The sequence below is a fragment of the Vitis riparia genome, chromosome 4, assembly GCF_004353265.1.
Source record: "Vitis riparia cultivar Riparia Gloire de Montpellier isolate 1030 chromosome 4, EGFV_Vit.rip_1.0, whole genome shotgun sequence".
Taxonomy (NCBI): Eukaryota; Viridiplantae; Streptophyta; class Magnoliopsida; order Vitales; family Vitaceae; genus Vitis; species Vitis riparia.
In genome coordinates this window covers 1,066,351-1,078,688 of record NC_048434.1, presented here as the reverse complement: position 1 = coordinate 1,078,688, position 12,338 = coordinate 1,066,351, and the positions used below count along the sequence as shown (strand labels likewise).

General features: G+C 35.5%; 2 protein-coding genes and 1 pseudogene across 4 annotated transcripts; all 3 read left to right on the top strand.

Annotated features, from left to right (window-relative positions):
- The first annotated feature begins 3,422 nt into the window (after positions 1 to 3,422).
- On the top strand, positions 3,423 to 5,749 carry LOC117913609 (heat shock factor protein HSF30). 3 transcript variants are annotated; one of them, XM_034828623.1, is made up of 3 exons: positions 3,423 to 3,819; positions 4,390 to 5,158; positions 5,545 to 5,749. In XM_034828623.1, the coding sequence occupies exons 1-3, from the start codon at positions 3,511 to 3,513 to the stop codon at positions 5,691 to 5,693; spliced, it is 1,227 nt and encodes a 408-aa protein (XP_034684514.1). In that variant the 5' UTR covers positions 3,423 to 3,510; the 3' UTR covers positions 5,694 to 5,749. The 3 variants fall into 3 exon arrangements, 2 of the variants coding, with proteins under 2 accessions (XP_034684514.1, XP_034684515.1); XR_004651120.1 differs by lacking the exon at positions 5,545 to 5,749 and adding an exon at positions 5,389 to 5,493 and having other exon boundaries at positions 3,424 to 3,819; positions 4,390 to 5,299; XM_034828624.1 differs by having other exon boundaries at positions 3,424 to 3,819; positions 4,390 to 5,201; positions 5,545 to 5,689.
- Positions 5,750 to 7,381: 1,632 nt separating this feature from the next.
- LOC117913428 (cytochrome P450 711A1-like) lies at positions 7,382 to 11,162 on the top strand. Its single transcript, XM_034828404.1, has 5 exons — positions 7,382 to 7,934; positions 8,719 to 8,871; positions 9,054 to 9,816; positions 9,928 to 10,023; positions 10,653 to 11,162. The coding sequence occupies exons 1-5, from the start codon at positions 7,687 to 7,689 to the stop codon at positions 10,983 to 10,985; spliced, it is 1,593 nt and encodes a 530-aa protein (XP_034684295.1). The 5' UTR covers positions 7,382 to 7,686; the 3' UTR covers positions 10,986 to 11,162.
- LOC117913430 lies at positions 11,145 to 12,281 on the top strand (annotated as a pseudogene).
- Positions 12,282 to 12,338: the final 57 nt, after the last annotated feature.

The following is a 12,338-nucleotide window of genomic DNA, read 5'->3' as shown; positions in this document are numbered from 1 at the left end:
GCATCCCTATCCTGATTCATTTATGATTTTAATGGTTTTGAATTTAGGGGAGGGAAAAATGAAATGGTGTTGAGGCCCAATTGGCGCAAATTAGCAGCGCCCCTTGTATTAAAGAGGTGCTTTGACAAGCTGTCGGCGCCGTTGGGTTTTTAAATTAAAATATTATAAATAAATAAAAAATAGATATATACAGTGAGGTTGGGGGTTGACTGATTGAAGTGACAGGTGGGTGACGCAAGCTGAGGTGACAGGTCAGTGGGCGTGGGACCGGGATGATCACGTCATGATCTGAATCTTTGTCGGTTCATAAATGTAGTTCTCTTGATCCTCTCAAAATTTGGGATCTTTCCCCACTGCCTTCTGCCACGTCACTCTTTGTCTCTTCTTCCATGACTTTCACTCCCCTACTTTTTTTCCACCCTACACGTGGCATACCTCATCATCTCAATTATTAAATCCAACCCACAAAATTTAGGGTTTTGTTTGTCCCTAGTCCCACCTATTGGATGGTGACTTGGCTTTCGAGTTCCCAATTCAAATACTACCATATTTGAATCAATTTGAAAAATTATTTTCAATTGTATATTTGAGTTTGTGTAGAGTTTCTGCCATTCCTAGTCAATCTAGGTTATGAATTCAAATAATATTATGCTTAATATTTTATAGCTTATTATATATTTCATTTTATATGCTATTGGATAAATTTATTTTTAAAAAAATCATTATTAATATGTACAATCTAATCCAACTCGATATGGACAACCCAAATCTAAATGAACTAATTTTAATTAATTTAAACTTGAAAAAATAAAATAATTTGTGAGTTAATTATTATTAATATATACAGTATAATCCAACTCGATATTGACAATTGGAGTCTCATTTGACTAATTTTAATCAATTTAAACTTAAAAAAATAATATCGATCTGTACTTAAATTGTGGCATTAAGTCTCAATCAACTTTCACACAGGAGGTATGAATTAGATGTAATCTTTTTATTATATTAACATATTGGTTTAGATATTATTCATTTTTTATTTAGATAAAGTGTGTTGAATTTTGGAATTTATCGAAGGTCGGGTGAAATTGCTCCACATTAATAACATATTTCTTTATTAATATAATCCATATATTTTATTATTTTAATTAAACTTTCACATGTTTCTTTTAAATAAACCTTAATTTATACTTCACAAACAATCAAAAATAAATAAATAAATAAATATGTAGGGCAAAGACCTTTTTAAGGAGGCATGGTAGATTTGGGCCCATCAATGATGCAAGTGACGTGTAACGGCTAGCAAATGAGGTAATCTACTTTTTTTTTTTTTTTTTTTGTTCTTTCTTTATTTTGTTTTTTTTTTTCTTATTAATTTAATGATCAATAGGCACTATTAGTGGCACAAAATCCATTGACATAGTGTATGTACATGTAAATGTAACTTAGCTTTTTTTGTGGTACTTTTTATAAAGAATAATAGTCACATCAATGAAAGTTTCACATGTGGGCTTCTAAGGTGAGCACTTTTCAATTGATATGTGGAAGGGGCTTCATGGGCTAATTTAATTATGAAAGTATATAGTTTGGATATTCATATTTTTATTAATTTATTTACTCACTTAATGTTGAATATATATTTTTTTTTATGGGTTATGGGAATTAATATCAATTGGGTGACCCACCAACCAAATGTTCCATTAAGTGTAGGGACACAAAAATTTGGGCATGTTAATTTGGATAGAGGAAGGGCCTCCCCATGGTTATTTAGAGAACTAAATTCTATAGAATCTCAATTGTATATCTTTTGGGGGTTCAATTATTTTAGGGCATTGGAGCTTTATGCCATGTTTGGACCCATCCTTGAAATAAAAGTAAGGTCCTTTACATGTAGACTATAGTGTTTTATGAGTAGGATATTTGCACCCATTGCTTTTAGGTTTGGGAGATGGTCCATTGCCACTACTATACACTGAGGCCTCCCACTATTGCTTTGCTATTTTATGCACATTTCTTCATTTAGTGTATTATTGGAAAGGAAAAGATAATTAAAAGAAAAAGATGTTCTATTGCTATAATGTCGACATCCAAATAATTATATGTGATGTCGAGTATCATAAATAGTCTGGCCTATTCTTTATTAGACACTAATCGGTTTTCAAATGAGATAATTAAAGTCCGATTCAAGAATTGATATCAAAGTCAATGGTTATGGTACGAGGAATAAAAATGCCTATCAAAGTTTTAAGTATGTCAACGGTAAATAAAAAATTTGTTTTTATTTCTAAATCAAATGATGATTGAAATAATATATGAGGAAAAAGTATTAAATTAAAATGTGGTGGTGGTTTTATTTACAAATAAGTCATTTAAAGTAAATTTCAAAATAATAATTTTTTAATATTTTGAATTATTACTATTTTTAAAAATAAAAAATGATTATTAGGAGATATTCTTTTAATATAATCATTATTATTACCTTTGAAAATAATATAAATTCATCAAAATATTTTATTTTTTATTTCTTGATTTGAAGTACTTATAAAATTACCCTATCATGTGCCTTACCATGTTTATTGGGCTGTGCTCTAGAGGTCTGGTAGTATGGGCCCATTTTTGTTTTTTTTTTGACCCACTATAAATTATCCAAGCAATGTCATTATGGACCCAGAAAGAATTTGGGCCTGGGCCTTTCTTACCATCTAAAACCCATTGATCCATTGATGTTCCTAACAGTAAAACAAATATTTTTTTAAAAGGAAAAATAAAAGAAAATGGAAATTTTAATAGAATATTCAAATATTAATTTTTTATTTTAAAATTACTCAATGAAAAAATGTTTAAAAAATAAATATGCAAATTTTTTCTATTTTTAAAAAATTCTTAAATGTTTCTTAGATAAAGATAAGAATATATTATATATATAATTTTAAAATATGTATTTAAATCTTAAAATGATGAAGAAAATGAAAAATAAGTTTATATTTATATTATGTTTGATTTTAGGAAAATATTAAAAAAAAGGTAAAAAAAATTATTTATTGATATTTGTTTTATTAAAAATATAACTAATATATAAATAATTTATTAATTTTAAATATATTTTTTTCATTTTTTCTATTTTATCTTTTTATTTTTTTGTTTGTATTTTCCATCAAATTTTCCTAACATAAATAAGTATTGTACTCCAAATCAAAACAATTTATTATTTATTATTTATTATTTATTTTTGTTATATTTTTTCATCTCAAAATATCAGGAACTTTCCAGAAACTTTTGGTGTGATTACGTGGGCCAGTGGCCACATAACAGACGAAAATTCTGACAAAGTTCAGAACCTGACAGCCAAAAAATCTCACTCATTCCAGAAGTTTCGCTTCCCTGTCCTTAAAGTCATACACTCTCTCCCTCCTCCACTCTTCAAATTCAACCTCTCACTCTCAACTCTCAACTCTCAAGAATCGTCTTCATTTCACCATTTTTGCAGAGGAAACACAGAAGCAAGAAGCCATGGACGGAGTGATGGTCAAAGAAGAAGAACCAGTGGTTTCATGGACTATGGGCTCATCATCATCATCTTCTTCTTCACCAGGCTTTGCTCCTCACCCAATGGAGGGTCTGCACGAGGTGGGTCCGCCTCCATTTCTTACGAAGACCTTCGATATGGTGGAAGACCCAGCAACCGACTCAGTGGTCTCGTGGAGTAGAGCTCGCAACAGCTTCATTGTTTGGGATTCGTACAAGTTCTCTACTACTCTTCTTCCCAGGTACTTCAAGCACAGTAACTTCTCCAGCTTCATTCGCCAGCTCAACACATATGTAAGTGCTCTGAATTTGGGCTTCTTTCTTCTTAATTTTCTGTGATCTTACCTGGGTTGCTTCGGTTTTGCTCTGGGAATTGGTTTTTGTATTCTGGGTTCGTTGCAGTTTGTATGAATCTGATCATGCTGGTTATCAATGTAGGGTTCTATCAAATTTCTGTTGCATATTTTTTGTGGGTTTTTTTAATTCTACTGTTCTGAGTGGTTTTCACCAAACTTGGGTTGCAGCTTTGTTGAAACTTTCAATTGCCTTCAGCTTTATGGATTCATGGAATTTGAATCTGGGAGCTTGTATTTTTAGGGTTTACATGATTAATTTCTTGTCGGTTTTGATAAATATTGTCATTCTGATCTTGTGTTGCTGTTTTGTAAGGTCGAATCTGAATTCTGTCCATCCAGGATTCTGTCTGATAATCTTCTGAATATTTTCTAAACTACTGTAATTTCATGATGTTTGCACTAGTCTTGTGTTGATTCTAGTTTATTTTGAGTTAATTTGAATTTTTTTTATAAGTTTAATCTTTACTGCTTTGATTCTGATGGGTTTTGATGTTTGCAATGGATGCAGGGTTTTAGAAAAGTCGATCCAGATCGATGGGAGTTTGCAAATGAAGGGTTTTTGGGAGGGCAGAAGCATCTGCTGAAGAACATCAAGAGAAGAAGACATGTCTCACAGAATACACAGCAAGGAGGACTAGGAGCTTGTGTGGAATTAGGGCAATACGGATTGGAGGATGAACTTGAAAGATTGAAGAGAGACAGAAACGTATTAATGGCAGAGATCGCGAAGCTGCGGCAGCAACAACAGAATTCCAGGAATGAACTAGTTGTCATGGAGGGTCGAATGCAGAACACAGAGAAGAAGCAGATGCAGATGATGACCTTTCTCGCCAAAGCATTAAACAACCCTTCCTTTGTCCAGCAATTTATCCAGCAGAGAAGGGAACTTCGAGGGGCTGAAATCGGGCGAAAACGACGATTAACCACCAGTCAAAGTGCTGAGAATTTGCAGGAAGTGATAACGGTGGCAAGCATCGACCAAGCGTTCAGCTACGCAAATCAAGATGATGGGGACATGTCGGGGATTGAATCAGAGATAGAGACATTTTTCTCAGGCGGCTGGGACAATGAATCAAGTGAAGATATCAAGGACCCGAAAGCCGATTCCATTGATAACAACTTGGGTTCTGTCAATGATGTAGTCTGGGAGGAACTATTGAGTGATGATCTAATTGCTGGCAATGAGGAAGAAGTACCCCCACTCCCACTGGGTGATCCTCATGAACCAGAAACTGATGTGGAGGTTGAGGATTTGGTTGCAACGCCTTCAGACTGGGGTGAGGACTTCCAAGACCTTGTGGACCAAATGGCTTTTCTCAGGTCCAAATCATGAAGAAATGCTCTGATTAAATCAATTGGTCTTTTCTTCTGGTCTGCTGAATTGGCCTCTGCAACTTCTTCACTGTTTCTCTTCTTGGGTATGGCTTATGAAATTTGGCCTCTGTTGTCTGCATATAGAATTGCTTTTGTCTGTTACTGATGGAGTTCATGGTTTGTCACACCGCAGGGATTGGTGAAAGTTGCAAAGAGGCCAACCTATGAACCTGTTCTTTTGTATCCTTTGATGATGATTGGTTTTTTATTTTTTATTTTTAACTTCTAATTTTTTTCAGTTTCTATTGCTTTATAATTGTGTGTTTTTTTCTTCTGGTGAATTTTGCAGGCCAAACCTCAGATCCAGACTCGAAAGAAGGGTTCTCAATCTTTGACTCATTTTCAGAGCTATGGTTTCTGTCTCTGCCTCCTATAGGACTTCTGTATATTTATATTTTGTGTAAATATCAGTTGGTGTATCAGTATTATATGAACTGATTATTTAGGGTATGCCCTTTTAATGAATAAATTATTTTGATGTTTATTCAATAAAATCTTGATCTTTGGCTGCATGTCATCTCTTCAATCAATCCGCAGGGAAGACTAGAATTTGCAGTTCTAAACTGGTGGAATTTTCTCTTTCTAACATGAGAATGATACATAGGCTAACACCCACCAATGGTGAATGAGTATATTTAAAAATTTTCTTAAATAAGAAAATGAGTTTTTAACCCAATTAAACCTGCGGATATCCAAGATATTATATATGATCAAAGTAATCATGAAATCACAAAAATAAGCAATGAGACATACAAATTTTAACCATGAGGTATAAAATATCTAATTTAAATCCATTATATAAGAACAAGTTACACAAATTTATCTGATATACTCCAAAAATTTACTTTTTAATACTTATAATCGGTTCTACACCCATGATGTAGCAACCTCCGATTGCTTTAATAAATACACCTTACCCTTAGTGAAGGGAAGTAAGTGTTCAACCAACTAAATTGAATTTTTTTTAAGAGATTGGGAATGGTATGGCTTATTAGACTTGCTCTTCAATAAAGTTCATCTTCAAATCTCTAACCTTAGAAAGGTTATAATAAGGTATATATAAACATAAAAGCAACAAGGAGTTAATATTTCAAAGTTTTCAAACTCGATTTACATGAACATCTCAACAATATTCTAGCAAAGTCGATAGGAGTGAGCGTACTTAACTACCGCTTGACCCGTCCCTGCTATTAAGGATTTTTTTTTTAATTTCAAAAAAATATACTAATCCCTTTTGTAACCTTTACAAACCTAATATACCACAAGTCTAATATTTTTAGATATATTTGTGATTTTTTCGATTGGATGAATAGCAAGCATAGATTTTCAAAAATATAACAAAATTTCCAACCTACAATAAGGACTTATTTTGCTAACAAAGAGGAAATGATCCCACTTTGGCTTGCAATGTGTTAGAATAGTTAACAAATCCTATGATCTCAATTTTTTTTTTTTTTTCTTCTTAAAAAAAAGGTGATTTGATAAGAAGACCAACCCATACTTCAGCTGTGCTGTGTCTGTGGTTGGAGTCGTAGTAAAAATCTATGGGCATAGGGCTCTGAATTTTCTTCACCAATTAGAAGAAAACCCACTTAGTAATAAAATAAAATAAAGGGTGAGCGTTTCCCAAATGTTATCATTCAATGAGGATACAAGGCTTAAGTGGGTATCAATTCACCTAATGGGAGGAGGGATAGGGACCTTATCAATTAAAAAAGGCCTCTTGCAGAGACCTTCAAATATATATATGTCTCTCTCTCTCTCTCTCTCCCCCAATATCTCTTTATTATACACCATGTAGAATAATTTTAAAACATAAAAATATATTCTTCTCATTTTCTTCCTTCTTGTTTTTCTAGTGACGTAAAATCAAATAAAAAAGGGAAAAAAAAGGGGGGAATAATTGTTCTTAATGCATAATAGTAATCGTTACAAAGAGGAAGCTCAAACAATGACAGCATATAATCCAAAAGGGCATCCCAACAATGCCATTATCAAATGAGAAGGATATTCTCTCCTAGAAAGACAATGCAACTCCCTTGTCATTGAAAGCAAGAACATGGATTAAATAAAAATCAGGCACAAGATTAGATAAAAAGACCAGCCATGAGTTGGAAAAGAGCCTCATTTCAGCAGTCCAAGGCTTCAGCTGTGCTGTGGCTGTTTTTGGAGACATAGTGAAAATATAGAGCTCTGAATTTTCTTCACCAATCAGGGGGGAAATAAATAGCCACTTAGTAAGAAAATAGAATACAGGGTGGGCATTTCTCAAATGTTATCATTCAATGAGAAGAAAATGCTAAGTGGGCATCACCCACCTAATGAGAGGGATAGGGACCTTATCAATTAAGAAAGGTCTCTTGCAGAGACCTTCAATATATATATCTCTATATCTCCATCTCTCTTTCTTCATTAAAATCTCTCTCTCAATATGGATGCAGCCCTCCAAGGTTTGATACAGATTGGGGTGTCCTTCATAAGGACACCCATGACACCAGCCTTCTTCACAGTGTTGGCTATGCTAGGAGGACTTTTGGGCTACTTGTATGAACCCTATTGGAGGGTGAGAAGGGTACCAGGTCCACCAGTCTTCCCTCTTGTTGGGCACCTCCCCTTGATGGCCAAGTATGGTCATGATGTGTTCTCAGTCCTTGCCAAAAAATATGGTCCAATTTTCAGGTGAGTTCACAGCTCTTTCTTCATTTCCCCTGCATGGGACAAAGAAGGGAATCAAGTAAAAAGTGGTATTTTAGAATACCAATTTTTTATTGCTCTTCCTCTTCCCCTCCTCTCTACCAGGTCTTGAACTCCTGACCTGAGCTTTGTTTTTTTTAAAGAGGCTAGGGAGAGCCTGGTGTTTTACGTACCCCTCTATCTGGTTTTAATTCTCTGTTTCTTACCCAAAACCTCAAACCTATCTCCTCTTCTTGGGCACTAATGATCAAAGCTAATGGAAAAAAAAAGAAGAAGTAAAAATAGGGAAATAAAATAGGAAATAATCATCTGCCACAGTTCCATTGCTCCATGGTCTCATTTTGGTCAGATTCATTTCATTCTGCTTTTTCAAATCTTTTGTGACTCAGCCAACACTACTGTCTCCACCTTATCCCCGTGAAAAGACTTGAATGGATGATAAGATTCGAGTAAAACTAAAGTTGGAAAAAAGCCTCTTTTGGACACCTAAAACAGTGTAGAAATAGACAAACCCAAAAAATGTTTCTGAGCCCTGACAAGTGCCCTTGGTTGCTATACTCCCTGCCCTCTGAATTTTCTTGTTGCACATTTGTTTGTTTCAATGAATTCCCAGTTTCTTATTCATCTGTAAGTAATCTTCATGTGGGTCTGGATTTACTTTCCCTTTTCAGAACCCCCCACATCAGAAAACCATTTGTATATTGATATTTCACTTCTTTTTTTTTTTCCTTTTTCCCATTTTGCAATGATCTTATTCATTGTGGGGTAGGTTCCATGTGGGTAGACAGCCCCTGGTGATTGTAGCAGATGCAGAGCTCTGTAGAGAAGTTGGAATAAAGAAATTCAAAGACATTCCCAACAGAAGCATTCCCTCTGCCATCTCAGCATCCCCTCTCCACCAAAAGGGTCTCTTCTTCACCAGGTATTTCTCCATATATATCTCCATAAATACATAGACTATAAGAATGAGTTAGATGCCATATATATCTGACTTGAGTGAGCCAACAATCTAAACCAAGCTAAAAAGAAGAAAGCCAGCAGATTTTCAATTCAAGTGAGTTGATTTAAAGTGATCAGTATATCTGATGAAAGTTGGCTTTGCAGGGATGCAAGGTGGTCAACAATGAGAAACACCATAATATCAGTCTACCAGCAATCTCACCTAGCCAACCTGGTGCCAACCATGCAAGCATTCATTGAACCAGCCTTTCGAAATCTCCCGTCTTCTGAAGAGGAAGATATCACTTTTTCCAATTTGTCCCTCCAACTGGCCACTGATGTAATTGGGCAAGCTGCATTTGGGGTTCATTTTGGTCTCTCCAAACCACCATCCAGCAATGAAGTTAAGAACAGTGATGAAGTATCAGAGTTCATCAATCAACATATTTACTCTACCACAAATCTTAAGATGGATCTATCAGGATCTTTCTCAATTATACTAGGCCTACTTGTCCCCATTCTCCAAAAACCAGTTCAACATATCCTTAAGAGAATACCTGGGACGATGGACAGGAAAATTTACCAGACTAACAAGAAACTGAGCAGCAGGCTTGATGAGATTGTTGCAAAGAGAATGAAGGACAAGGATAGAGGTTCCAAGGACTTCTTGTCTCTCATATTGAATGCAAGGGAATCAGAGAAAGCCATGAAGAATATTTTCACCTCAGACTACCTTAATGCAGTTACTTATGAACACCTACTTGCTGGGTCTGCAACAACTTCCTTCACATTGTCTTCAACTATCTATCTGATTGCTGAGCATCCAGAAGTGGAGAAGAAGTTGCTTGCAGAGATTGACGGGTTCGGTCCGCCTGATCAGATGCCAACAGCGCATGATCTCCAGCACAAATTCCCCTATCTTGATCAGGCAAAGTCTCTTGTTGTTCCTTTCTCATTCATTAGGTCTACTTTTGATCCCAATTGGGTCTGACCCATCAAAGATCACTATTTATTCTTGCCTACTTTTTCTTAACTGCAGGTTGTTAAAGAGGCAATGAGGTTTTATACAGTTTCCCCATTAATTGCAAGAGAAACATCTGCAGAAGTAGAGATCGGAGGCTATGTTCTTCCCAAGGTATATGACATTTGAATGTTACAACAATGGGTGGTGCCACTTGGATGGGTTAGCTCGATCCAACCTAACGTTTGGATGGGCTTAAACAATTATTTTCAATACTCAGTTTGAGTTTGGGTTAAGTTATTTAACCTGAACTTAATTTGCGTTGGGCTCAGGTCAAGGTTTGGACAACCCAAGCCTAACCCAAGCCCGATTTTCTGTTTTTACAATATTTATAAAATAATATTCATTTTCTTTTTAAATTTTTAAGAAAAAAATATCAAATTATATTATATCATATGTTTTTTTTCATTTATATATATATTTTCTTGCTGCTATCTTAAAATTTTGTCATATTATTTAAATTTTCATATAAATATATAGATTTTTTTTTTTAAAAAAAAAACATTATAAATGGATTCTACAACTTGAGTCTGACCCAACCAACCCAACTCTATCCTAACCAACCCGAGCTTAGAGAATTGTGATGATCTCTAGTTGATTGCTTCTTAATTCGGACTAAGCTCGAAACATCAATCTAACCAACCCGGCCAAGTTGCAGGCCTGGTTATAACATGTAAATGTGTATGCATGTATTCTTATACAGATTAGATTAACGAGTATATGAACTTGTATATATTTGTCAGGGCACATGGATCTGGTTGGCACCTGGGGTTCTAGCAAAAGATCCAAAAAATTTCCCGGAACCAGACAAGTTCAAGCCAGAGAGGTTTGACCCAAATTGTGAGGAGGAGAAACAAAGGCATCCTTATGCTCACATACCCTTTGGAATTGGTCCTCGAGCATGTCTAGGCCAGAAGTTCTCCTTACAAGAAGTAAAGCTTTCGCTGATTCATCTATACCAAAGATATGTCTTTCGCCATTCCCCAAACATGGAGAAACCTCTGGAACTTGAGTATGGCATAATTCTCAACTTCAAGCATGCTGTCAAGCTCAGAGCCATCAAACGACATCCATGAAAATGGTTGAACTTAGCTAAGCAAGCCTTTCATCAGTAATGTTGATGCTTTAAGTAAACTCCTTGCCCTGGCCTTTCAATGAACATGATGAAATTTAAGTCGTTGGATAAGGGTTCGGGTTTTGTAATCTGAGACTTAAAAGAGTGAATACATAAATAATTGGTGGTGTCTTTTTCATATTGTATAAAATTCTCCCTCGTTTTCAAACTATTCAACTCCACTGCAACTCTTAAGGTGGATCTATCGGGATCTTTCTCGATCATTATAGGCTTGCTTTTCCCCATACTCTAAAAACCAATTCATCGTATCCTTAAGAGGATACCTGGTACAATGGACTGGAAAATTGAGCAGATTAGTGAGAAACTGAGTTGCAGGCTTGATGAGATTGTCACAAAGAGAATGAAGGACAAGGATAGAGGTTATAAGGACTTCTTGTCACTTATATTGAATGCAAGGGAGTCGGAGAAAGCGACGAAGAATGTCTTCACCATGGACTACCTTAGTGCAGTTACTCATGAACACCTACTTGCAGGGTCTACAACAACATCCTTCACATTGTCTTCAACTGTTTATCTAATTGCTGAGCATCCAGAAGCTGTTTGAAGAGAATGACAGGTTCAGCCTGCCTGATCAGATGCCCACAGCTCATTATCTCCACCACAAATTCCCCTATCTTGATCAGGCAAAGTCTCTTTTTGTTCATTTATCATCAAAATTCGATGTTTCTTTCTTTACTTTGATTTTCTTAACTGCAGATTGTAAAAGAGGCAATCAGGTTTTATACACTCACCCCATTAGTTGGGAGAAACATCCGCACAAGTAGAGATAGGAGGTTATGTTCTACCAAAGGTATGCATGATATATTTGAATGTTGCAGATAAATATATGTGCAATGCTGCATGAACTGTATATATATTTATTTGTCTGTGAATGCAGGGCTCCTGGATCTGGATGGCACCAGGGGTTCTAGCAAAAGATCCAAAAAGTTTCCCAGAACCGGACAAGTTCAGCTAGAGAGGTTTGATCCAAATTGTGAGGAGGAGAAGCAAAGGCATCCTTATGCTTACATACCCTTTGGAATTGGGCCTCGAGCATGGCTAGGCATGAAGTTCTCCTTGCTAGAATAAAGCTCTCACTGATTCATCTATACCAAAACCATGTATTTTCACCATTCCCCCAACATTGAGAAACCTCTGGAACTCGAGTACAGCTTACTGCTCAACTTCAAGCAGTGTCAAGCTCATAGCCATCAAAAGAAGACCATGAAATGAACTTGGCTGAGCAGGCTTTTCATTAGTGATGTTAATGCTTTAAATAAAAGATCCTAGCATGAACATATCACTTATCATTGAT